General features: G+C 44.0%; 1 protein-coding gene across 1 annotated transcript; it reads right to left on the reverse strand.

The window, feature by feature from the left end:
- On the reverse strand, nucleotides 1–27,279 carry acbd6 (acyl-CoA binding domain containing 6). The gene is made up of 8 exons (XM_079266736.1): nucleotides 26,812–27,279; nucleotides 26,510–26,574; nucleotides 26,199–26,295; nucleotides 23,734–23,807; nucleotides 19,315–19,420; nucleotides 15,966–16,055; nucleotides 2,538–2,568; nucleotides 1–381 (listed from the first exon to the last, which is right to left on the reverse strand). The coding sequence occupies exons 1-8, from the start codon at nucleotides 27,088–27,090 to the stop codon at nucleotides 227–229; spliced, it is 897 nt and encodes a 298-aa protein (XP_079122862.1). The 5' UTR covers nucleotides 27,091–27,279; the 3' UTR covers nucleotides 1–226.
- Between the last annotated feature and the right edge of the window lie 519 nt (nucleotides 27,280–27,798).

Genomic DNA, 27,798 nt, shown 5'->3' on the forward strand with positions numbered 1-27,798 from the left:
AATCATGAACAAATGGTCAGAGAGGGCTGACCCTGACTGAAAGGCCTGGCTGATCGGCAGACCTGGGCAGTAAGAGTGGGCGATATGTATAAAATATTTTACTGTGATTTTTTGGGAATTTCATATCGTTTACAGATAAATTAAGTGGATGGGAATGAGGATTAAGCAGGGACAACGAAGAGCAAATGAGCGGCGCGGGGATGAAACGTGCTGGAAGATGCCCCATCTAGCCTTTCGGAGCCGTGTGCTGACGCAGGAGAGAGGAGATGGCGCTGGATTCAGTGACCTCCTCGGGGAGAGAGCCCTCCATGTCTTTGATGGACGGGTCGGCTCCAGCATTCAGCAGGAGCTCCACGATGTCGGCAAACTCACACGCCGATGCTATGAGAAGAAGAGAGAAAAATGACGGAGGAGTTATCGTTAAAAAGGACAAAAAGCAAGCGTTGATGCACACGTTCTGCTAGCAGCTAGCCATGCTAGCTGGTGTACGGCTGCTTGGGTGTCAATGTGTACAAAGCGAATGACATTCCCATCAACCTCAGCTCAATTTATATTCAGTGTCAATTAGCAAATGTTGGCTAACACGCTAAGCTAAAATGCCGAACATGGTAAATGTTAATCCTGCTAAACATCCGACGTGTCAACATCGTCATTGTGAGCATGTTAACATGCTGATGTTAGCATTTAGCTCAAAGTCTTCGTCTTGTTTCAAACAATGGACCTGTAATCAGAGCAGAGGAGCGTTGTAGTGCTGCCTATCATTTGCTCTTACCTAGATTATTGTTGTCAGACTTGGGAATTTGATGGATCACTGCAGCTCATCATTACAGACTGTTATGATGGTGTGAAGCAGTTTTGAGTAAATGTGCCTCATCACTTTCTTCTGCATACTGTAGTCAAGTACAGTACGCACAGTGCTGCAGTTAATGAAAAGCCAATCTGCAGGCCCAGCACTGACACCGGCCTGGACCTGTGGTTCTCTCAAACACTTCATTTCTGCCCCATTGGCAATTTGTGCCCCACTAAAAGGGTCTTCTCCCTCTCTCTCTATGTATGAGGGGGAGGAAGTGGGGGAGGCATGCTCTTTCTTAACCCAGTTAGCGTGTCTCTGCTTTCCCAATGCACCTCTCGCCCCTCTGGCACCTCATCCCCCCCTCTCTCTTCCTCTGTTGTTCTGAGTGCTCTCCTCCGTCGGTGTCAATCGCTCGCTCCTCTTAAAGAGCGGACTCTGTGCCGCACCATGATCGCTGATGTCAGCAGCCACTGTGATTGACAGCCAGGCCTTTTAACCTCGAGCCCAGGGTGGCTGGCTGGCTGTGTGCATGAGATATGATGATACGTCAGAATGCATCCAAGTGTTTAAGCAAGTGCGTGTGCATGCTCAACTTGTGTCTCTGAATAGCACGAGGTGTGTGAGCATCAAACGCTACAACAGCCACTTATCTTTCAGCCGAATCAGACTAACAAAGCGTGGCTTATTTTTCCAGCCACACTTGCAGTCCTCCTCTTGTTGCTCTAAACAGCATTTTATTTAGCTAGTGGTGTGTGTGTGCGCGTGGCGGGTGTCTCGCCTGGGCCTTGAGCTGTAAAAAGTGGCTGGCCCCTCGGGGGAGCCGTAGAGGAGGAGAACAATTTATGGTGAGCCGTAAACCCTCAATTAATCACTTGCCAGCCACTGTGGCCCTGTGCAAAGAGAGGTGGGAATGAATTTTCATTCTCTGCTATTTGTCTCTTGGAGTTCATCGCTTATGTTTATCAGTCATCTTTTTATGCCCCATCCTCGGGGCTTCCTTTGCCGAGTGTGTTTGTGTGTGCAGATCTCCAGCAGGTGATGCAACATGCACACACCAACGCCACCAAGCTGGGGGACAGATGGTGCACACACACACACACACACACACACGCACACACAGAGGACAGGGGAAACGCCCCTCCGGGACTTTTGTGTTGGGGCATGAGAGGGTCAGGGGAGTCTAAGGACCAGTGCTGATTTCCTCTGGGAGGTCTGCCGATTATTACACACACACACACACACACACACGCACACACACACACACACACACACACACACACACACACACACACACACACACACACACACACACACACACACACACCAAAACCAGACAGGAATCCACACATGCATACCAAAGGACACACACAAACACACACACGCAGAATACAACAGAGCGGAATAAGAGAAACTGGGTGAAAAACAACTGTAGAAAATAAAGCTGAGGTATGGAGGAGAGAGTGTGGGAGGAAGCGGCGGGAAAGATGACAAATGTGAGACAAATGTTGGCAAAGAATCAAAAACAAGCTGCTGCATATGAAGACAGTTTGCACACAGACAACACAATGATGTCAGTGCACAATCGAGTTTCTTTACAAAATGTGATATTCACCATATGCAAAATAAACATACATACACTTATCAAAAAGCTTTATTGCATGGAAATAAAATAAACATACAGTGAGTATATATATACATATATAACATTTTGACCTACAGCGATGAATAAGAAGGTCCTTCTTACCATAATGTAGTGCTGTCTGTCCTTCATTATCCTGTAAGACAAAACAAGTCTCAATAATAATATCAGAAATAACTAAATATACATTGAGTATGAGAGAAATTACTTTGCTCAAACTTCCCAAGAGTCAAGAGGGAAACGTTCAGCTTCTAGAATACCAATCTCCTCCTACTTGTCAGCTGTGGACAAAAGGTGCCACGTATTCATTGTACCAAATGCAAAATATGAGATGATGAGATATTGATTTGAGGAACATGTGACCTGCAAATGAAATCTTCCAACTCGCAGGCGACCATATAACAGTAGAGGTGCCTCCAGCATTAATATCACAACCAGTGTTAGCCCCAACTCTACATCTCAACCTCATGTCTGCTGCTCCCCGACACATGGCGTGGTCACAGTGGAAACTAGATATAAGGTCTTAGAGACATGAGTCTATAATTGTCCTTATTGTCAACAAACAACAATGCATTATGCTGTAGTTCAGTAGTTTGGGTGCAATGGGAGGAACAGGAAAAACTCCCATTATCCTGTTGCTGAGGTAGTGTTCATGTTTTATTTAAACCAGGGTTCATACAGTCTGTAGCTTCATTTCAATGAACTGAATATATTCTATGAGGGTTAACATTGGACCGCAGACATCAAGTGGGAGACATTATGGTTGTTAGAAGTCCCCGATATCTCCGACTCAGAATTACAACTCGAAGGCTGAAGTGATCAGTTTTTTCGTAATGATGGTCTGAACAATATGACATGAATGCAGCATTAGTCCTCTTTAACTTTGAGATGTCCCCTTACTCTATTCTATTTTCAGGCTGGGCACAGTTTTTAGCACACGCTACTGAAACAGGATTTTACATTTGTTAGGGACAATCTGAGTGTAAATACTTGTTAGCAGAGCAAAACATTGTTGGTTTTGGTTTACAGCCTTATCTTTTTAAATGAATCAACCATGGAGGCTATGTGACCCTGACACACAACAACTCAGGGACAAAGGAGAGAAGAGTGTCAGAGGGTGACCTGAAGTTCAGTGGTGGTCTCGTTCAAGTGTGTGAGTGTGTGAGTGTGTGAGTGAATGAGTGAGTGAGTGAGTGTGCAGGCCTATTTGTGGGTGTACGGTAAAAATAATACCTGGGGTCAAGGCGTCAATGATAGAGATATAATTCTTGTTGTATAACTGTGGATTGGACACAGGAATGAGGAAATATATATGCGTGTGTGTGTGTGTGTGTGTGTGTGTGTGTGTGTAGGTATGATAAGACAATATATGACGGGCATCACCAACAGGAGCTTCAGTTCTTAATCACTGTTCCTGCCTGCCTTTGCACCTCATAATGATGATAAATGGTCGAACTGTTGCCTTCAGTCACAGAACAAGCGCAGTCGTTGAGCCAAGCACAATGGTCTCAAATTCTCAGAGACGGATTAAAAGCAAGCAGGCGCACTGACATTTCCTCCAAATTACTGAAACTGTTATGGCGAAATTATTCATTAGTCTTTCCACCTTTGCCCTTCCAACAGCAGATCCTCACATACACCTTCCTGTTTTTGGTTACTTTCATGTCCTTCCTCTACTCTCATCAAATTCTTCCTCCTCCTCTTCTTCTTCTCCTGACCTCCCTTTCTCCAAACCACACCTCCCTCATCTCTTTTCTTTCATTACCTCTCCCACCGTCACCCCTCTCTTTTTCCAGTCCCTCCTTTCTTTCCTCTTCTTTCTCTCTCCTTTTCATTCCCACATCAACGTCTTGAGCCTTTTCCTTTCCTTCTTCTTCGTCCTCTTCCTGTCTCCCCTCTCTAGCGCTAGGCCCGGTGCAGAGTGATCCTATTGTTGTGTGTCTCTCTCTCACTCAGGAGCAGCACTTCGGGGACCTGCTGATTGGATTAGAGCTTTCTATTCCCTCTGGGTGGATCACAGTGCACAGATGCAAATCGCCACGAGCGTGGAAAGCGCGCCGTAGTTAACCAAAGACAACAATGCTGTCTGTCTGCGAGTTAAGCAGCAACCTGTGATGTATCGAGGACATTGTGTCTGTCTCTCACAATCATTCAGAGAGACGGAGAGAGATTTTACTCTCCAGGCATTTTCTGTAAAAAAATAAATAAAAATGACCTGGAGCAACCTCTGCCATAAAGAGGAAAATACATACTTAACTTACTTTACACTCGCGCGCACACACACACACTCTCTCACAAAAACAAACACACCCCACAATGGGGCAGTGACAGATGTTTAAAGCCGGGGCAAAGTATAAGACCTTGATGCACACAAATACATACAGTTATAATTAAAGTGTAAGGGGTTTAAACCCTAATCTGCTGCGAGCGCTAATCTGCAGTCAGTTGTTCCGCAAGCACACACAGAAAAGTATGAATGAGTGGTTGATAATACACATGCAAACACCACACGCCTTAAAGCGCAGCGACACTGGAGGCAAAAAGAAAATACTGTGATGTAGTATGCTGCCTGTAACCGCGCATGTTTGTTAGGAAACATTTAGCCGGTGTGTGTGCGTGGCGTACAAGCTTCTTGCATGTTCATGTGAGGGGTCAGCGGCCTGTCCTCTCAGCGTTCCCTAATGCCCCTTCATCCAGGACGGAGGCTTGATGGAATCACAGGAAATTGGATTGTCTTCCATTTGCTGTGGAAGCAGCCTGGTAGACACTCCCTCCCCTCCTCAGCCCACTGCTCTCCCCCAATACCTGCAGTTAGCTACCCCCCCCCACCCTCCCCTCTCTCTGGTGCACCCCTGTTCCCATCCCATTACGGAGGCGTGTCGCACCAAACCCCTGCTTTTACATGTCGTCCAAAGTTTCCCCTTGCGGTGCAGAAACGCTGGGCTGGATGTCAGCAGAGTGCTCAATAAAGCCGCTGCTCGCACAATACCAGCAGCAGCAGAGATCCAGCACTGTGTAGTGTATCACCCTAATGGGGTGGAGCAATATGCTTAGGAGCAGCATGGATGGGGATTGATCTATTAGTACAATTGCAGTTTTGCTGAATTTAAGTCACACCAATCTATCATTTTTACCACACACACACACACAAGTGAAGCGAGATGGATGAAAGAGAAAGACAGCAAAGCAAGGATGTAGGAAGCTTACGAGCGCAGTCTTATTTCTTTACAGGTCCAAAGTAATACTGTAACTACTTCAAAATTGGTCCAATGAAAGATGACCGTGCGTGTTTACATTTGTGTCTTTTTGTCAGATTGTCCTAACGGAGCGCAGGAGTCAGACTGAGGTCAACAAGGATCGAATAAAGCGTCGTCTGTAAACTCCGGTTATCTGCAGGAGACACACAAAGGGACTGTCGCAGATGTTGTGTTCATTTCTGGAAAGTGGTTTAACTTGTTTTCTCCGTCTGTCTGCCTTCACGGACCTTGGACTACAGGGTAAGAATACTGCAAACAGTCACACAAGCTGTTTACACCAGCATTATGTGAAGGGATCAAGGGCACATCGGAGGCGGAAACTTAACTCAGTCAGGGATACAACTAGGACACAGAGTACCCTTGAGTCTATCTCCTCTTGAAACTAGGTTTCAATCTGCCTTTCATTCTGTTTGTCTGAGTCCGAGCCAGAGGAGAGATTGTGGACTAAAGGTAAAGGTCTGTCAGGTCTGAGACTGAAGAAAGCACAGTGTGTGAATGCGTTTGGTGACCCCATGGACTGCAAAAGCATTCATGTTTTTGTTTAAATAAAAAGAAAATGCTACTTAAAAGGTGCTGCAATTCAACATCCATAAATCATCGCTACGGTCATTTAAAGACATTAGTGTAATTAGAGCTAACAAACAAGACCGTAGCCAAGATTACTGGCAGACATCTTGGCTACGTCACTAAACAAGAGGAGGGGTTTATTCTCCAGTGGGCTACAACACCATCAAAGGAAGTGGGTTATCTGCAAAAACACTTAATCAGATGTGAAACCAATATACAAAAGCTAATGCAGACGCCCTGAGCTGCAGTTCCTCTAATGACCACCAGCTGTATTAAACTCTACCAGATCTATTCATTCTCACCATCATATCCTCTCTCTCCAACTCTTCCTTTCTATTTCCGCTTCAGCTCTTTTTTTACCGTCTCATCTTTGTGTCTCGGTAAACTTTCTCAGGGCTTTTTTTTTCTCCCACTCTTCCTTTCCCCGCCTCCCCTCATTCTCCCCCCCCTACTGTCCCTGACAGCAACATTAAACAAGTGGGTAAAAATGGACAAGCAATTATGATTTATGATCAATGCATGCAGCAGCTGCTGACTTTTATAATGACAGTGGTCGGGGGGAGGGAGAGGGGGAGTGAGAGGGTATCAGTGTGTGTGTGTGTGTGTGTGTGTGTGTGTGTGTGTGTGTGTGTGTGTGTGTGTGTGTGTGTGTGTGTGTGTGTGTGTGAGAATCAGTCTCCAGGGTGTGTGCGGGGAAGATGAGGGGTGAATCGATAGGCGTCTGGGATCATTGGTATGCAGATTCCGGCAGATAGCATTATGATGAGCAGGTGCCATTAATCAGAAAGCAGAACACAGAGCTGAGCGAGATGGAGGAGAAGAAGACCCTCCTTCACCGGGTCCCATCTGTAACCAGATCAGCTACTGTGGCAACGACCTCACGGACCAGACAGAACCAACTTATGGCACTTTTTACAAAATGAATTACTAATGCTGCAGACTTTTCTGCTGAGCGTAATCTATAACAAAGAACATTTAGTATGCTATATGTAAATATAGACGTTATATTATTGTCACGTAGATGTGCAGTTTGAAAATGCTCCCTTAGTGCTTTTAAGGAAACGAAACATCTGAGATGTTAAAGTCCGCTGTAGAACAGAAGCAATATGTAGAACATTCGCCCAATACGTTCCATAATGTTATTGTAAATCTTATATCTCCTATCACACAGCACCTAACTCTCAAATCTCCTGATGCAACAACGAGGAAGAGTTCCCAAAAGTCCATTGTCACCTGTATTATGATGACAGAATGTATATAATGCACGATGTGATTTGTAATCAATGTAGATGCAGAATAGTCATTGAAATCCACAGATGAAGCAATAAATGCTCATACAAACATACGTATCAGTATATATTGTTGTATGTAAAGGCCTGTGCATGCACATGAGTGTACCCGATGTTTGCTGTGTGCGTTAAACGTCATATGTGTGTGTTAGGAAGCTGCCCCCCCCCCCCGTGTTAAAAGGATCTGCAGATCGGGGCCAGCCCTAATTGAATCTGGGTGTCTCCTCTCTGAGCCGGGAGAGGTAACCTTGCCACTCAGCGTGTGAGCACTGCCACCCACGGTCAAATTAGCCTGACGCCAAAACTCCCCGTCCTTCACACCTCCTGGGAGTGTCCTTCAGGTGCCCGGGTGATCCCGCCCCCCGCCCCCCTCCCCCCCCCCCCCCACTCACTCCCTCCCTCACTCCCATAGCTGCCATCAGTAACATCACTGCTTGGGGGGAAATCCTGAATGAGTCATAGGTCAAGGGCTGACGCAGGGGGGGACGGGACAACAATTGTGTCAGAATTGTCAAGAGGCCTAAAAGTATGACACACAGGGAATGTCGTCCATCCCAAAACATCTCCTGTAGGTCTGGAGCAAAGGATGACACGAGCATCTGAAGCTCGATCGGAGCATAAAAGCTCCTTTAAAGGGCTGGACATTCCTTTACCCACAATATCCTGATTTTCCTGCCTTTCACTGCCACTCCAGACAAAAGAAGCCTCTCTTTTTCACAAAATCTCCGTTCTCTCCAACCCTGTTCTTTTACTTCCCCCCCTTCCACACTCACCTCCCCACGTCGCAGAGGTTGCCTGTTCCCGTGGGACACCTTAGCCTCCATTAAAGCCATCAGAGAGGAGGATGAGGTTGAGACCGAGCATTAACATCGCCAGAGGCCCCGTCTGTCCTCCTGCGGCTCATCGATGATGTTTAAAAAGAAATATATGAAATAAATAAATACATAAAAGAGTGTAATATGAAAATCAATGGCCAGGCAGAGGGGGCTGCGGCTAAGGCATTTGGAGTGAGGGACTCATAAAGCTGAGTACTGCGGGAGACTGATGGAAGGCAAAACACTTACTTTGTTTATTCTCTCTCCTCACCCCCGTCCCCTCCCCTCGCTGTCCATATCCAGCTCTCACTCTCTCACTCTCTTCTCTCCCCCCCCCCTCCACCCCGCTCTGTCTGAAACGGTCGAGGACAGCTTTAATGCTCCTGACAATTTATGTGGACGGTTAAGAACGATGGAAATCAAATAGTTGAGTGTAGGCAAGGCCTAGTGAATGGCCAATAAGAAAGAAACAACAGCTGATGATGGCAAAGAGGACTGTTACCTGCTGGAATGGCTCTTTGCGCCGAACTATTACTGTCAAGTCGCTGGCTCTTTTCTGAGTGCTCATATTATAGATTCATAACTGTATCTATGTCCGATAGGCCCTTTTAACACAGAGCGGCAACAGCCTTCATTTCATCGAGTTGAGCTAATGTGCAGCAAGTATTAATATGAACGCCAGAAGAGAGGCTTACAGTGTGGCAAATAAAATGGAAAGTGGCTTTGTTGGCTTTTACGTGTGTGTGTGTGTTATACGTTACCACGGTGTGTTCAGATCCCTCTACTGTAACAGAAGTGTACATACTGTAGGCAGGCACACACACACACACACACACACACACACACACACACACACACACACACACACACACACACACACACACACACACACACACACACACACACTTTGGAAAATGCAGGGCCAATAAATTACACTTATAAAGACGAAGCAAGGAATGGCTTTCTTGAATATCTTCATTAATGTGTGCACTAAGCGGTGGGAGTGTCTCAGAGTCCACTCTTAATCTGTTGCAGAGACGTGAGTGTGTGAAGGGGCTCACTGTAGCTCTGACACCCTGCCTGCTTCCATGCCCAGTTAAATGTGCACCAATTAAATGCCGCAAGCTGTGGACACACGCAGAGGAACATGCACGTACACATTCATCCTGCCTGAGATGTATTGTCCCGCTTCTCCTCTAGGGTTGTGCAATATGGATGGAAATCTCTATCACAGTATGTGTAATTTGATATTGTGCTATCAATATATAACGTGATATCATGCCCGAAGTTGAAACTGTGGATTTAATAACCAGACATGAATGTCTACTTTTGGCTTATTCAGTGAATACCTCACAAAAGAAGACACTCATGCAAATATAATATAATACTGTCATAAAGCCATGATGATGATTGATTTGTAAGATGGTCAATAATGTCCTAATACAGCCAGAGAGGTGAAAAGGAATAAACAGTATGTGACCGACTCATATATTTGTTTATCTGCTCTATTTCTGCCTTCGTCCTATTTCACTCTCCATTTTTATTCTTTGAATCCTCGATTTATTCTGTGTTCTTACTTTCCCACCTTGCTGCCTTCCCTTTCTTAAAGACACTATATATTCAGGGGGATAGGTCGCACAATTACAAACACACACGCGCGCGCACACACATGCACAATTATGACGAATCTTGCTGGATATTTGTTATGACTGGCCTGACTGAGCCATTAGTTATAGGAGGCAGTGCTGGGAAAGGGGAGGGATACAAACGTGTAATAATACCTCCACCATAGAATTTCAATCAGCCACCATGGTGTGTGTGTGTGTCTGTGTGTGTGTGTGCGTGCGTGTGTGTTTTGATCACACAAGTAGTTGACACCACAGTAGAGGACACAGATGAGATGGTTCAGTGTTCTCTGTTTGCTACAACAGCCGGCCAAGCATGAATTCAAAAAGCTCTAAAATGCTTAGAGTAGAGCTGCATAAGTATTTATTTTTTTGCTGACTTCAACATGAAATGTCATAAATATTGATACAGGTTTACTATGCTTTTTCGTGAAAAATGAGCACGAACAGATGCTTATGATTTGTTCAGTTTGATTAAAATGGAATATTTCCTCTGACACGCTTCTTGATTTGTGAGCCGGGGATTTGGCACAAACCTTATTTAGGAAACAGGTTTTCCTTTGAGAAAGAGAAGTCTTGTGCTATTTGGTAATTGCAGTGGTCCGTATTTATAAGAAAATCTGACGTTTTATATTTTTTTCCATTCATTTCGAGTACAGCTGGACGTTTTCATCGCAACACCAGCTTATTCAACTAATTAGCGAGACACAACCGTTTTCTTCAAGAGCTGTACTAACGTGTTTACAGTTCAACAAACTGCCAGTGATTTATGATGAGTCATTTATATGAAAACATTTTGACAGTAGATTCATCGTTTGAGTTATTAATGAAGCACAAATGCAGATGATTCTCTGGTTCCAGCTGCTCAAATGTACAGAATAGCAGCTTTCCTCTTTTTACGACATTTCAATCTTGAATGTTGAACTTGGGAATTAACGATTGATCGATTTAAAAAAAATGATTGGTTGTAGGCCTAACTGGTAATTAATTAATAACTAACTGTTAACGAACTGGTATGATAATTGTAACTAACTGCAAGATAACTAACTAACAGGTAATCCAGTGGTAACTAACTGGTGACGGTCTGTATCTTTGTACATGTCAGTATTTGGGTTTTAATATTTTATCTTTCATTTACTGAATACATAACATAAACAAACAGTTAATAAGTTAACATAACAGTTAATTAGCATCTTATAATTAAAGACTATTAAGACTATTATTTGTTCCTAAATTACCTTACTTACTAACGTACTGTATATTTGGCCTTTTGTTCTTATGACTTATCAGCCGAAGTTTCCGCCAACACTGACGTCTGCAATGACCTAATATCAGAAGACACATCAGTCCGGTCAGTTAATCAGCGCAGCTCTAGAAGTTCTAGAAGGGACACTGAAGCAGCGAATGTAAAAACGTGACAGTTAACTGACATGAAATCAGAGGAAACATCCCTTCATATCGTAAAGATTCACCAAGTTCTTCACTGACATCTGTGAACATGTAGCAGGTCGAGATCTCACACAGTCACGAATTCACTGTTTCACTCGATTATATAAATAAATCAACAGCGCGAGTCAGTCCGTACCACTCGTATCGATATCAAATCAATGGATCCATACCTTGAGAGAGACTCCGCCATTACAAATCAGCCACACATACGCGTGTACAGAGCTCCCTCGCGCTATTTCACACACAAGCAGACAAACAAACTGTTGATACCAGTAAAGAATACTTTTCTACAATCTAACTAAAATAATGAAACTGCACATTCAAGAAATGTATGAACATGTAAAAACCAAGAACATATGTGCCCGTCTGCCAGTCTTAAAGGCTCGACTCCTCGCACACAGACACACACGGGTCCGCTGCAGCTTCTACATGCAGACTGCGTGTGTGAGACTTGTTGTGTGCTCTCCAGCCACCAATTGTAGGGCCGCCCAGTCAGATATTTATTACTATTGATCTAGCTGGTCCTGGCTGGAGACTTTTGTTCTGCCGGCTCGAGGCTCTGACCTCAATTAAGTTATGAATTTCTATCTGATAGACTGGGAGAGCTCGGGGCCTGCCGTGGCCGTGCTACCACGCTGGATTAATTAGAATTAGCGGTGCTGCGAGTTGCCCTCCCCGCCTCATGGATCATATTGTTTTAATACAAAGTAGAGGCGGAGGAGGCGTGGGAGGGATGGAGTGAAGGGGATGGGAGCTTTGGGGGGGGGGGGGGGGGGGGGGTGGGAGAGCGATGAGGAGAGGGGAAAAGATGGAGACACACAGGGGGCAAAAAAAGAAGGCATGAGTCGAGTAAAAGGATGAGAGACACGACCATGTGCGCCGCCTTTTCCTCCAAATCAACTCCTTTAAACCGTAACACCGTTTCCTTCCGGGCATTGTGTTTGTTTTGTGTTCACCTGCATCTCACCTGTCCTTCCTCTTTGTTAGCCTAATCCTGGCTCCGTCACTTACCCTCTCAGTAAGTCAGACATTGTCTTAATCTACTCTGGACCATTCCTGACCTTTGTTCTAGGTCTGCAGCATCTCCGAAACCAAAGCCCTGCCTTTTCGATTCCGGTTCCCAGGAATGGGCATGTCCTTTCTACAAATGCATATTTCCACGGCAACCTTACAGCCTGTTGGGAGGTTCAGATGGGATTTCCACCTGTGTGGGTGTGGGATTACACCGTCTGGACCGAGAACGACCACAGGAGGAGCGGACACACACAAACGCACATCTAGTGGACTCTTAACTCTTAGTCACACAAACCAAATATTTGAGGTGGCCCGAGCATCGAATGAGCCATCTTCATTTTCACTGATTAAACTCTTCTCAAAAGGAAAAGTGCAACATTTTGGGGAATATGCTTTGTTGAAGAAAATTAGATGAGAAGATCGTTTCCTCTCCCACATCTGTAAATAGCCAGCGGACGGATAGCCCGGCTTAGTGGGAAGACTTGAAAATACATACATCGACATATTTTGGTCATTACCCATAAAATATTAACATCTGACACCCTGCCTGAATATATCTCTAAAACAATGATCCTTCTTATAGCTGAACAAACTGTTCTGTGGCACTGTTTTCACTGCTGTCGTGATATGATGGAATGTAAAGTTAAGCCGATGCCTCATTAATGCTCTTAATTTAATACATTCTAGCACGCAGAATAGGAGTCCAGTGTCTAAGCCTTAATTTCCATGATTACATTAAGTGAGGTTTTACTGTCATCTTTCCCACAGTTTGTGCCCCACTTTCTCTGGGTGTATTAGCAGAGGGAGCAGTGATACGGTGATGATGGGGGCTTAATGTGCAGTACCAGCGCCTGATCTACAATTGGCAGAGCTGTGATCTGTGTATTCAAACACACACACACACACACACACACACACACACACACGCACACGCACACGCACACGCACACACACACAACTACCTATTGTAGTGTCGTCGTCCCCCTGCCCCCCGCCTTGATCCAGGATTAACTATCAAACGAGCCTTTAATGCAGGTTACCAGGGTTTGGGAACAATTCACTTAAACAATCAGTTGATTAATTTCAAACGATTTTCCTCCTCTGCCAAGCAAATAATAATACTTTTTTGTTTTAACTCCCAAAGTCCCCCTCCCCTTTTTAATCAACAAATTAAGCATAAATCATGTTTGATCTTTATTTACTGGTTGCTCGGCAGTTGGTAGAGGTCAAGAGAGATTACTGGTCGCTCCAATAGCCGGCAAACAACCCAAACATTCCTCGATTCCTCTCGTGAACACACACAACCTCCCGTACTCTTTGCTTCATGTGGCAGCGGCTTTGGGGGGAAAAAAAGGACAAAAGCATAAAGCTGCTTCATCAAGTTTTTGTCTTTCTCGAACATAATGTCTTCTCTTGCTTAATCCCAAGTCAAAAAAACTGAACAAAGGATGTCCGAGCAGGTTCTAATGAGAAGCATATCGCTCTGTAAGCTTTACGTAGTGAGATAATTTGGCATTTCGACAGAGGGGTATGATTTAGCTGCCTATATTTTTCTCTCAGCCACCTCTTTGCCACCTCATAAATCTGCTACCAGTAACTCTGCTGCTGAGGTCCACGTGTCTTTAATACTCAGACTTCTACACAGCCGGCTTCCTCTCACACCTGAGAGAAAGGCAGGCGAAGAGGTCCTGATGGCCTGAATGCATGAATTCAGGACATGTTTGCACTCTGGTTGGCGAAAGAATGCTCCCTCTGAAACATCATTTTTTGAGGTTTTCCTTCCTTCGAGTACACATAGTTGCTCAAAAAGGCACATTTATAAAGCAGAACAGGGCTTTAAATAATTGAAACACACACAAAATGATCTCTAGAATACACCATCCTCTCTCTGTTTGCTCCGCTACAGATGATTTAAGATAATGGAAGAAGCATTGGATTATTTCCATCCGTGTGTTTTGATACAAAACAAAAAAAATCAGTTAAATCAGACAAAAGTGAGAGGGACATAAATTAAACGTCTACTCATATGTATCCACCCATTATCACTACCTGGCCAAAGATTCACGTTTCCTTCTTTGACTGCTGAGAAGTCTTGGCACATTGGGATATCAATTTATATTTTACCGACAGACACGCGACTGTAAAGACGCTGCATCTTACAAATGGACAAAAGCTTCCATCTATACAGCAATCGTCCTCTGCTGTCATTATCTTGATATGGCTCGAAATCATTAGTGAAGTGTTTTCGTAGTTATCCCACTGTTAACTCTTTTATGAACCAGTCGCCACAAATCCACCCCCCCCCCCCCCACTGCGAGCATTCAAAACAAAAGGGGCCATGCATGACCACAAAAGAGAAAGTCATTTGTGAAATGTCCTGATTATGTGGGTTGTGCAACGTAAAACAATTTGCCTGATTACTTCCAATTGATTCGGCCTTACAGTTAAAGCCTCAGTGGTGCGGCCCGGTGAACTGCATTGTGTCGTCGTGGCGCTGCGCAGGGAAGAGGAGTAATTTCTCCGATGTGCAGCTGAGCCAGCTTACCGCCAAAGCTAAAGCCGCCTGGATGCTGCTAAACCTCGGGGAGGCAAAACACCATGCTAGCTACCAGCTAACTCTGTCTGCTAAAGCCCTGGGGGATTTGTCTGTGGCACAAAGTGAATTAAAGGTGACCTTCTGGGAGGGATGGGGAGGAAGAGAGAGAGAGAGAGAGAGAGAGAGAGCGAGAGCGAGAGAGAGAGAAGAGCAGGTGGAAGGCTGGAGATGTCGGTGTTTGCCTTGAGCTTGCATGTACACATGTGCATGACAGTGTTACAAGAAATGAGGCGGCTCCTGTGACTTTCCTTCCGCCCTAAATCCACCTGTTATACGCTAAAACACACATCTCTGCTTTCTCTACCGACTTCTACTAAACACAGCCACTACACGTGTGTAGGACAATGTCGCAACACATCTTCTTTAACTTCAAGAGATCGGCCCTCCGAGCAAGGCAGTTGTCGTGAGTGAAACTTTGGACCACGTGAATGTTGATGTTCTGCCACCATCTAAAATGAACCGACTCCAGCTCTCAAGTTCAGTAACTCATGCAATTCTAGAGGTGTAATCTAAAAAAACGTAAAAGAGATCTGAGTCCTGCCCTAGTTCTGTGTAAGTACCGTAGCTGTTCAATGTATTTTCCTTTTGAGGGTTTCTTTCGTTGAACTTTTTGAGAAGCTGAGACTCAATACTGGTGTTCTCAGTCCATATAACACAAAACTCGATGGAGCTGTAGCTGTTGAAAGCTAACAAAACAAATGTGGTTAGGCCGTTGTTAAAAATGAGAAATGGAAATAAAAACTAGAATGCACAACAGCCTGAAGTTGGAGGCGGAACTTTTGTTCTTTAATAACTTCAAATGAGACAGTCTGGGTAAATATTATACAAGAAGTCATCAATTTCTAACAAAAAGGGGCTCGTTTGGCTTCCACTCATTCATTTACCGATTCATTATCACAGAAAGAGGAAAATGCAGCTCACCTGACTGTTGATGTCTGCTTTGTGCTGCAATAACACAGAAACCAGCTCCTTGTGTCCTCTGTCACAGGCCCAGTGCAGCAGAGCTCGGCCCTGCGAACAAGTGCACATCAGAGGACAAGTGTAAGGATCATTTAAATGCCATGTGGAAAAGGTTGAAAGTACAACTAAACCTTGAACACCACTGCTATGTTTAAATTAGCTTGATTGCATGCAGTGTCATGTTTGTAATTTCAGACAGTTATGAACTACACCAAAAACACACCGTGCATACTCCTCCTCTACCTCATGCGCCTCAAAGTTAACTTCTACTTCAATCCGTTTCTTTGCTTTCAGACAAAATAAATGATGCACGGCCATTCAGAACTCAGGAGCCTCTGGGCCTCAGTTCTATAATGAGTGACCAGATGTGTGTTTGTGTGCTTGATGTGAATGTGTGTGCAAAGAGGAGCAGTGAGGCGTTTCAAGCGTTGACCGACGAGGGCTCCCGGACAAATCACAGTAACCTGCACACATCTGTAAAGCTTCAATGATGAGACACTGTGCACAAAGCAAGAGCAGCCCCTTGATCAGCTCAACCCCGTACTCTAGAACACACACACACACACACACAACTCCTAAGGTCCAAGATCCTTGTTCTAATAAAAACCACGCAAGCTCATTTTTCAGTGAGGCCAATTAGGTAAAGCAAACTCTCCAAGTTCAAGTCTGTTGCTTAAATCATATTGATCACCATGGCTGCATGTTAAAATGGATACTTATGAGCTGGGCCAGAATACCAATAAGTTGCGCTCTCTCTCTCTCTCTCTCTCTCTCTCTCTCTCTCTCTCTCTCTCTCTCTCTCTCTCTCTCTCTCTCTCTCTCTCTCTCTCTCTCTCTCTCTCTCTCTCTCTCTCTCTCTCTCTCTCTCTCTCTCTCTCTCTCTCTCTCTCGCTGGCAACATTCTCACTGAAGACCAGAGTTTACTACTTCGGGAGACTGCACACACAAACAAATTAAGTGGGCTTTTTGGGGAGTTGCAGTGATTAATAAAACATTGAATGTGTCAAATAGAATAAGTGCAGCATTCAAAGCTGAGAAAACACCATTAACAGCAACATTCATTCGTTCGGGGCGAGCCAGTTTGGGCATTAAGAAGGGTCTGTTCTGATTAGAGCTGAAACAGTCCTATCCAGGAAGGTAAACCACTGGTGATAAATGTTAAGCACTCTCCACTCAAGTGGGTAGATAAGTAAAAGCCTCCTTTATCCTCATTTGAAAAGGAGGAAAGAAGCATCGCTGTTTGGAAAGATTAGCAGTCACTGCGGTAAAGGAAGGAACATCTCTAACCAGACACACAAAACGGACACGTTATGCACAACTGGTGAGTGTATCCACAACGTATGTACATTCTTCTTCTCCCCATCCTCTCACCTCGACTCTGCCCTTAACGCACACTTGTGGTTTGGCATGTTGGAGTTAGTCGGAAACAATTAGTGTAGTGTAGGCAAGTATGCAAAAGGGCGTTGCACATTTGAAAGATGCTAACAGGCAGTGAGATAATGCTGAAATCACATTGGAAACATACCTTTATGCAAATGTATCCCAATCAAACAGATAAAGTCAAGATTACAGTGAATCTTGAGCAGTTTTATGTGTACAGATGTTGTCTGATGGATATTTATGGAAGACTATTCCACAATTCTGGTCTATAATAAACCTCTAGACGTCTTGTGATGACTGCAGGTATGCTTAACCAACACATGATGCTGATTATTCCTAATCACGCTTTATGGTATTCAGACAATTCAGAATCTTCTAGTTGGTTTGCGTCAACAATAAACCGATACACAGTTAGACGTTTTAGAGTGAAATACTCTTGTGTTGGAGTTAATTGTTCATGATTTAAAAATGAACCGCGTTCAGAAAAAAAGTGCAATCATAATTAGATTGGAATGGCTATAAAATACAAGCATTTGGATGATTTTGGAAGAGCAAAAGAGAACATTTTATTGACAAATAGGGGTAAATATATAAACTGGCTCGCATGTCCCACGCTGAAGGAATGCAACACAAAACTATAAATGACATTTATCTTGCCTCAGAATTGTTAATTAAAAAGGTTTTAATTGGGGTCAACATCTGTGTCCTCTCTTTTGGAAACAATAAACAATTGAACTATTTCATTCATATCCAAACAATCCATCTGGTCGGCAGAGAGGTGATTATGACTCGAGTATCCTTTGACTATTTACATACAAAGTCATCTGATATTGTCCAATCCTTCCTTCTGTTTTACATACCTTTGCAAAATGTTTTATCATACAGGACACATACTGTTATGATCGTGTTATATTTGTATGTGTCTTTATCACCAATAATCTCTGATCAATAAATAACTCATTTTGGTTCCCTGATTTCTCAGTTTTTGTTTTACTGTTACTTGAATATATTTGCGATGTTAGATGGCTGTTGCTTGTTATCTGTCTGAAAAAATAAGTTAACATCTGCCGCTGTGGCTGAGCAACAAAGAGCAATGTTGAACATACAAGTATGACGGGATGAGTTCATCAACCATTCGTGTCCTAATGTATTCTGGAAATCCGCCACACACCTCCAGTCGAAACTGGTATTTGGTTTTGTTGGCAACTACTAAAAAACAAATACATAACACAGGTGGATATTTGGCGACACACCTAAAGAGTTCGTGCTCTCTCACTGAGCTGCAGGAGCAGATCTGGCTTCTTGCTGATGGGAAACTCACTTCACCATTGCCCTCTGCTGTTGAGCAAGCTGCGCTGCAGGAGCACAAACGACAACAACGGCAGCGGACAGACAAAGCTTTCTCTGCCGAGGTCCCTCGACCATCTGGCCTCCGACTGGGAACTCACGAGCCGACCGCCTGCTTCTCTGAAGAGCGGCGGCGATGAAAGGGAGGCAGGGAGCGAGCCATTTGGCCTGGCCGACGGTGAATCGGAGACAGATGAATGGATATCAGGGTCGATCCAGAAAACACCTCGCCATGGTAATAGCCGTTCACACTATTTACTCATCTCTGCCTGAGGAGTGGTTCCCATGTGTGTGTGGTTCAGATCGTTGAAACCGTTATGTAACGATTGCAAAAAGAGCTGCATGAACCGTCCCCCGGTGACCTGTATTTTTTCATGATACTCCACTGATCATTTTCACCTGCCCTCCTGCACGAGGGGTCAGAGCACATAACAATAACCCTGCAGCGTGTACAGACTCAGTGCCTTGCTAAATAATGCCCCCCAAGTAATAATACATTCATGCAAGTTTGAACTTTTAAATAGCAACTCTCACATGGCATCAGCACAGTTTCACTTGACTTATTTCAAGGCGCTGTCGTTACCTCTTCGTCTTTAGTGTTGACATCCGCTTTCTGGGAGATGATGGCCTTGCTGATGTGGTCGATGTTATTTTCTCTGCAGTAGTCAAAGATGTTCTTATCCTCTTCCCTGAGAGTGACACAGAAACGGAGATAAAGAAGAACATTCAGTCAATTGTATTCTTTTCTTTTTATTTGTGGATAAAGAATCAGATGACTTCGTTTTGATTTCACTAAGACACATTTTGGGATATACGTGTGCGATTTCAGGAGCTTCTACACAAACACAATGGAGGTGAACGGATTCGATTTCTTCACACATTCAGTCCTGTTGGCTCTGAATCATCCACAAACCTCACTGTGAGCAGTTCTCATCGGAACTACTTCCTACCCAAGGAATAGTCCCAAGAAAAATGGTGACAGTATGTAGTCTATGATCCAGACTAACTGAGAAAATAAGTGTGCTGTAATTTGGGCGCCCCATCTACTGCCTTGTGTGTCAATTAAGTGATTTATATGTGAAGTGTGTGCACTCACTCAGGAAAGCAAACACCATGCTACTATATCATGTAGTCAACCACACAGATGTAAAAGATAACGCAAACACCTAACTCGTCTCTGTGTCTCTCACACACACACACACACACACACACACACACACACACACACACACACACACACACACACACACACACACACACACACACACACACACACACCTTATCCTACCTCTGATTATATCTGTGTCTCTAATCACCTCCTGGCATTGGGGACAGGAGTGAGTGCTGGGGGGAGACAGGGTGCAGTGGTGCTGCTGCTGCTGGTGGTGGTGGGGGTGGGGGGCTGTTGGGCGAAGGGGCGAAATCTCATTTAGAGCTTTACGCCTTCCCCTCCCCTCTTACCCAATGCCGGCCATTCAGATTAATTGAATTTAGTGCTCTATTGTCTGACAGAAACCCCGCATACCAGCCGCTTTACCACTCCCACGCAGTAAGTCAGTCATCCCCAAGGCCAACTCCTGCAGTTCCTGTCTCTGATGTCTGCTCGCTCTGCTGCACTGGGCTTTACAAATCCCACAGCACACACCTGGCGCTAGACACACAGGAGACTCCGTGGGCTGTTGTCCCAGTCAGACTGGGGATGTTGTTTCGCTTTATGCTGAGTGGGCGGCCATAACACTATCATAGTTCAGTTACCTTAAACTGCTCTGCTGCTGATGATACAGAAGGTCTGGCTATGAAAATTCCTGCAGAAAAGTCATGTTGAAAAAGGTGACAAACTAACCACGATGTTTTGCCTGAAACAAAGACCACCTCTGCTCACTAACATCATAAAAAGTCATTGCAATTTTATGAAAAATAAAAGAGGTAAAAAGAGCAGAGGGGCCATTTCACACAACATTGTGTTGGCATTTAATCAATGATTGGAGTTCTTGTTTAGATAGTCACTTCCTAACTAAATTAATCACAAATAAAGACGTGTCAGGATATCATTAAATGTGCAGCAATTTAGACAATCGATCGATCGTCATTCTTTAACTAAAAGATTTACATGCGAAATGTTTTCTTTGTCTTCTACAATTGTGAAAGGAATATCTTTGGGCTTTTGGACTGTTGGTCAGCCAAAACAAAACATCTGAAGACATCACCTTGGGTTTTGGGAAATGGTGATGGGAATTTTTTTCCCTTTTCAATTCATCAATAAAAAAAAAAAACTCCTTACGACTTCGCCTCAACAATTTTCTTTGGGGGAAATCCTTTGCACCCAGCCAAAAACCAACCAGAGGCACTGTTGGACTGGTTGTTTTAAAACCAAAAAAACAATCAAATAGTCTTTTTCCTGACGTCTTCCAGCTTGAATATGATAAATGTGTTTATCCATCCTTGCAGGTCAAACACACACACGACACAAGGTGAACACGGTTGGCAGCATCACTAGCAAGACATCTGACATGTGTAAGTGCTCGATAGGTTGTGTGTGTATCGGTTTGTTTGATACAAAGAGCAAGAACTGAATCTACAGATACTCACACTCTACGTACACTGCTGGATCAACTACAACCTAAAACTACCCATAGCGGAGACAAAACATTCTGACTCATGATAAACACATTATATTGTTCACTGTGAGGTTACACAAACAAAGTTTTGTCTGCTGTTTGTTCTTTAATGAACCCCTGCACTTCTCTTTCTTCAGCTTTTCATCTACACGCTTCATCTCCCCCGGATCTCTCGTTCCTCCCCTCCCTCTTCCCGCCATCTCCTCATCAGCCCGTGATGAATTATGAATAACTCATTACACTTTTATCACTGCTGGGTTATGTATGAGCACATTCATTTACATACTCCTGATTACCAGCGCTATGTTTATTCATGAGCCTCCGCGCTGGGCCACACCCACTTCCTTGTCTGATGGCCATGGTGACCCCAAGTGTCCCTGATGTGTGGCCGCCATCCGTCTCTCCGGCAAGTAATCAATAGGCCAGCTCATCAGTCTTTCGTCGATGGTCGGACAGGGCCGGCCGGACGGGCGCATGACACATCCTCGCATATATATGAAGCACGAGCACACGTCTAATGTAGCGTGAGGTCATATAATATACACAATTTCTAAAATAAGCTCACATGTGACTGTACAATCACACACAACCAACATGGGAACTGAGTCCAGAGCACAGTGACAGTAACATACTGACACACACACACACACACACACACACAGGCTATAAACAAACAAATGATTAATGTGGATCCTATAAACGACGTAACATCAACAGGACTGCAATGCATGCTGGGAAGGTCACAGGCTACTCTGTCATCACAGTAGCTGGGGTACCAAGGGTTTTGCGTGGGATTCTGTATGCATGTGCGTGTTGCATGCTCGTGTGTGTGTGTGTGGGTCCAGTCCAGTGTACTGGCAGATATGTCCTTCATCCATCAGGATAAACTGGCCACGGTGGAGAACACTCATCTACCTGGCCTGCGTTTCACTGATCAACACTACGCCATCTATCACACACACACACACACACACACACACGGTCATCACTTCCCCTATAGCACCCCGGTGGACACTCAACATGGCTGAGCTCCACAGAAGTCCCGAGAAACAATGAGAACTCAAATAACTCAGCAGTGGCTTCCAGCACAGTGTCCAGACATCAAAGTCTCCAGTGTTTATCAGAGTCCTGTTTCAAGGTGGGTGAGAGGATTACAATTGTAGCATTCAAAGCCTCTTCAATCACACACTGATCAGCTCAGTAGCCCAGGGATATTGCTAATCAATCCTGCTTTTGTCGATATGCGCGCACGCACGCACACGCACACACACACACACACACACACACACACACACACACACACACACAGATATCGAGATGAGCAATGCAATTAACTCTGTCTGGTTAACAGGTGCTTAGCTGTTTAATATGGAGTGGGTCTGTGTCTGTGTCTGTGTGTGTCTGTGTGTGTGTGTGTGTGTGTGTGTGTGTGTGTGTGTGTGTGTGTGTGTGTGTGTGTGTGTGTGTGTGTGAGAGCGAGGAAATTGAAATGCAGCAGAGCAGTGAGTGTGACAGTTCCGGCAGGCTATGCATGGATTCGGATGCAATCGCGTCGACGTATAGCGGGCGGCAAGTGTATATTTATGTGTGCACACGAGTGCATAGGTGTGTGTATGTGCCATGTTAATGACTTCCTCCTTGCTGGTTTCCCCCCCGGGGCACAGTTGCTACTGGATATCACCGACGGGGAGCATCGTTCTGGGAAACCTGCTGTACCTGCCTCCCTCTACTGTATCCGGCAGGTCTTCATCACCACCCTCCCCCAAAGTACCTCCCGAATCGTAACGTAATTAAAAAGGGGAGACTCTGGCCGCCTCTTTCCAAGACCATGCATACTAATCGCATACAGCCATTTAGGGATAAAACCTGCAGGATTCACACATGTAATTTTCCTCTCCTAAAAAGAGCTCCGTTTCTTTGAAATGAAGATGAGGTTTTTAAGCTTGAGTAAGTCTGCCAGGCAGAAGTAAATGGAGAATATATTTCATTAACATAAATCAGAAGTGTATGACGTCTCCCGGCCCTGACTGCAGTTACGGTCTGTTGAATAGAATCAAATACAGCATCAGGACCAGTGGTTAACAAAGCCAGACGAAGATCCAGTTGACCTAAGCATTAAATAAGAAATGATTCACAACTGAAGCAAAATGCTGAGTCTGTTCCAGCACAATCAAAAACAGGGAAATTGTATTTTAATGCTTTGGTCTCTGAAAACACAATCTCAGAACACAGAGTTGAATAAAGAGACAACAATGCACAACGTGTGTCTTTGAGATATTTGCCTCTCGTATTCGATGTAATAGGCAGTTTCTGATGTATGGTTGTCCGTTTCTGTGTGTGTGTGTGTGTGTGTGTGTGTGTGTGTGTGTGTGAGACGTAAATACCTGATCATCTCCTCCTGGTATAGAGAGCTGACTGCTGCTCCAAAGCCCGTTCGTCTTTCTGCTCCTCGTCTTTCCTGTCAAATAAAAGGCAGGCACACATTAATGAACAATATCCACCTTAGACAGAGTTAAAGCTAAAATGTGACATTTTCAATACAGATGTTTGTCATAGTTAACAAACCTACTTCTTGTTCAATGATAGCTGGTGTGAAACACCAACCAAGTCTAGTTTGGCTTAGTTCTGCAGCTTGTGTTGTGAACCCATATGGAGAGAGGTACTGACCTTATTGTTTAGTGTGCTCAATGCTAAACAAAAGGGTTGGTCCGTCTATCCAAAGCACCTCTGGATTTTAACCTCTGCAAAGCCACTGCATGACACAGATGAAGTTCAAAATGTGCATTTTGAAACAAGCCTCTGGGGCTTTAGACGTGACCTCATAGGTAGTAAAAGTCCAACAAAATGCACAAGACCAATATAAAATGTACAGCAACTTAATTGTGACTCTTGTTAATCTTCTGTGTTCCACATTCAGTGCAGCCAGGACTTTATTAGCCGGCCTATTCTTCACTGACCAACCAAAAAAAAAACCCCACACAAATCTGATTTGATTTGAGAACATGACAAGCGAAAGCAAAACAACGGTGCGTGAACTTCTGGGACAACCTAATTCACTTCAGAAACTCAGAATATTCGCTGATGCACTGGCCCTGCTCCTCTGCAGTATAATGTAATAGAAAGCCAGTGTCTGCTCAACAATTGAGGCAGGTACAGAGGTCAAATTCCTGCTATTATTCTCTGCCCTGCTTCTCTGTCTATGCACTCCTACTTACACCATTTGACTGTGGTTCCCAAAGAATAGCAACTGCCAAGCTATGGTGCTTTGTTAACACTAATACAATCAGCTTCTTTTCAGGGGGACAGTTGTGCGTTTGCTGGCCTGTCTGCCGGGGCTCTCTCTCTCTCTGCATTGTGCAACTATGAGGCAGACTCGAGAGAGAAAAGAATGTGTCCGAATTTGACATGTGGTTGGCAGCGACGCTATTAAAGAGACATAAATATGGAAGGAAAGGATTGAAACAGGGGTTGGGTTAACAAAAGAGTGATGGGGTTACAGAATACATGAGGTCGGGGGAAAGATTAATAGAGGAAAAGCAGGCAGCATAGCGGTGGAGAACAAAGAGGAAAAAGTGCAGCAAGGAAGAGGTCACACAGGACTTGTGACAGGCCTCTTAAATGTATTCTTTGGCTTTTAAATTCTAGAGAAAACAACCTACTTCCATCTCTCTGGTCGGTGCTTGTGGAGGATTCGGTGACTGTGAATACATCCCCCTGTTTCGAGAGTATGCTACACTTGTAGAAGGAATCCACACGGTAACTTGTAGCCTAAAATTCCCACAAATTATCAGAATGGTCTAGCCCTCTCCAAAACAATGTCCTTTTTGTTGGCCTAATAGTAATCCCCTCAATTTTACAACATTATTGTTGATGTGAAACCCTCAATGTGTAGACAAAGCTAAACGAACTCAGTGTGCTTTGTTTAATATTTAAATTCATATTTACTCAGCAGTCAGCACAAATTTTGATGAGAAGATCACACCTGACACGTTTGTTCTTAGCGTCCCAATAATAAGAATACTCTTCCCAACGAAGCAGACAGCACAAACTTGTTGTTGTAACTGAATGCTGTTGCCCCAAAGGACAGCCTGTCCAAGGCAACATAACTCTCCTGACACAGTTGAATGACATGACCATAGGGATATGACAAAGGTCTTGCAGGGATGTAAACAGTCTCTCTTATGTCACGATACACACGGGCACATCTAACTATGACAGTTATTTGCATTATTCATATCCCAAAATGCAGCTATTGCAGAAGACAACATAACCTTCTCATGTATTTTTCATGCTCTGTGAACAGAATAAAGAGCCACTGAGAGGCCTCGGACAAAGTGACATTGTGACTCTGACCTCTGCTGGCAACAAATATGCACTGCATCAGAAAAAGGCAGCAATGAAATTGGATGTTTCTCTATTTGTCATCCTTTTTTTTTTTGATTACCTGGAGCAGAGCTTAGTCGAACACCAATGGCAATTTGAAACACCTCTAAAGGCTTGTTTTAATGAGCATGAAGGTGGTTGGAATTTGCTATTTTGCAGAATGTTATAACCCGGTATGCAATGTATAATTTACTGGACAGGAGTCGGAGCTTTTTCATGATTGGATAAACGAAATGAGCGCTGCAAACAAGATATGTCTTCATTTCACCAAGTTTGCCACTAGTTTACCCTCTGTGATGTTTATATCATTCCTTAAGAAGGTTTTAGTAAACCTCGCTGTTCCTACCCTACTGAATCCACTATATTGGTACTGACATATACACAGCAGTAACCATACATTGTAGTTTATAATCAAGATTGGTGTTGGCAATCAGCTTTGACTTCTCAGAGATTTAGTCCTCATTACCTTTGTGCAGCCTTCAGGGTCTAACACATTGACACAGGAAATGTACTCCTGCATTGCCTGATCTGCTTCCATGTCTCCAAGCTGCTTCCAAGCTTGCCTGTAATGAGATCATAATACATCATAATCAGAATAATGTTTTATTATTATTATTAATAAAGTTTTTCATTGTGTGGAGAAAACATCAAAATAACAGACTTTAACGGAGAATAAACTTTAACATGAACTGTCATTGAAACTGAAAACATATTTAGGAAAGAAGATATTTAAGAACTTATTTATTGAACACTGGCTTCCAATTTTAGGCTACATACCATTTTCTCTGTCCTTCAAAGTCAAAGAAGCCAGGCTTTGGTGTATTGCACTTTCCAACTTTGGCCTGAAATTAAAACCAGTCTGGATTATTCCTTTGGTCTAGTATTATCCATAACTAATTACATCAGATGATAAGGTAGCGGTATCTATGCATATCTCATCTCAACTGTTACAAATGAGTGATGACACAAGGATGTTGGGGATTCAATGTATGTGGTTATTATCTAAAGTCACATGGTGCCAGTATTTGAGGGGTTACATTTGGCCTACACGACAACAGTAACATGCATCCGACACTCACCTGTTTGTATCGTGCATACAGGTACAGCAGCTGGTCCCTGCTGGCCGTCTGAATCAGATCTCGTACCCGGTCGGCTGCAGACTGAAACTCTCGCTCCAGCTCTTCTCCCTCCAATCGGTCCCCCATTTCCATGGCGCTGCAGTCAAATTTACCCAAACCCAGGTCCGAGTCAGAGTCCGAGCCTGCACCACCGAGAGGCTCCCCTGTGTCGGGCCGGGCTGGATCTGTACCTGAGCCCGTCGCAGTGTCCGGAGAGGACGACGGCGACCCAGAAGCCATTGTTATTATTGTTTATAACGTTAGCGTAACGTCAGAGACGACGTGCGACGTAGATCCGAAGGAAAAGCGTTAAAGACGAACGGAAAGTAGCTCTCCTAAATATCTTTGTTATGTATTTCAGCGCCGGTTTCGTCTTTTAATCCGTTATCGTTAAGAATCCGTGACAGCCGGATTTGTTTCTACCATTGGTCCGTCTCTGGTACTGTAAACTAAAAGCACCGGCCACAGAAACTGCAAGCGAGAAAGGTTCCGCCCTGTTACTTTGGTAAGAAAAGGAAAAACAACGAAAGAAACTAGGAAAAAATGTGTAACACTCAGTTTAATTTAGTATGCTTATGTTTTAAAAGCTTTTGGCGCGTTTGTTGTTTATTGTGTATATGCTAACCATGCGGTTGATGTAAAAACAACTAACTTATAAACGTCAATTAACGCTAATTGTTGTCAGCGTCAAAAGCTAACGTTATTGAATAACTTACCTAGCTTGCATTTGGATAATTGGTTCTTTGGACGGGTCAAATTTGGGTTATTCTGTCTGTGTTTGTTTAAAGTTACTAGTCAGCTACATGGTTGCTTGATGATAGCCTTGATCTACAGCCGAGTAATGCAGAAGTTAATATGGGCTTTACAGCTCGTTGTATTACTGTCGAGTCCAATTTGTCCAATTTCAGTTTAAATATTCAGGTCGATTTTATGTCCTCTACTGCAGCG

The sequence above is a fragment of the Melanostigma gelatinosum genome, assembly GCF_949748355.1.
Source record: "Melanostigma gelatinosum genome assembly, chromosome: 4".
Classification (NCBI taxonomy): Eukaryota; Metazoa; Chordata; class Actinopteri; order Perciformes; family Zoarcidae; genus Melanostigma; species Melanostigma gelatinosum.

Excerpts from the sequence above, each read along its gene's own strand:
- acbd6 (XM_079266736.1), bottom strand. The coding sequence starts at position 27,090 with ATGGCTTCTGGGTCGCCGTCGTCCTCTCCGGACACTGCGACGGGCTCA. Across the intron at positions 19,421-23,733 it reads TACCAGGAGGAGATGATCAG|GGAAGAGGATAAGAACATCT; the intron begins GTATTTACGTCT and ends TGTCACTCTCAG. Across the intron at positions 2,569-15,965 it reads AAGCAGACATCAACAGTCAG|GATAATGAAGGACAGACAGC; the intron begins GTGAGCTGCATT and ends TTTGTCTTACAG.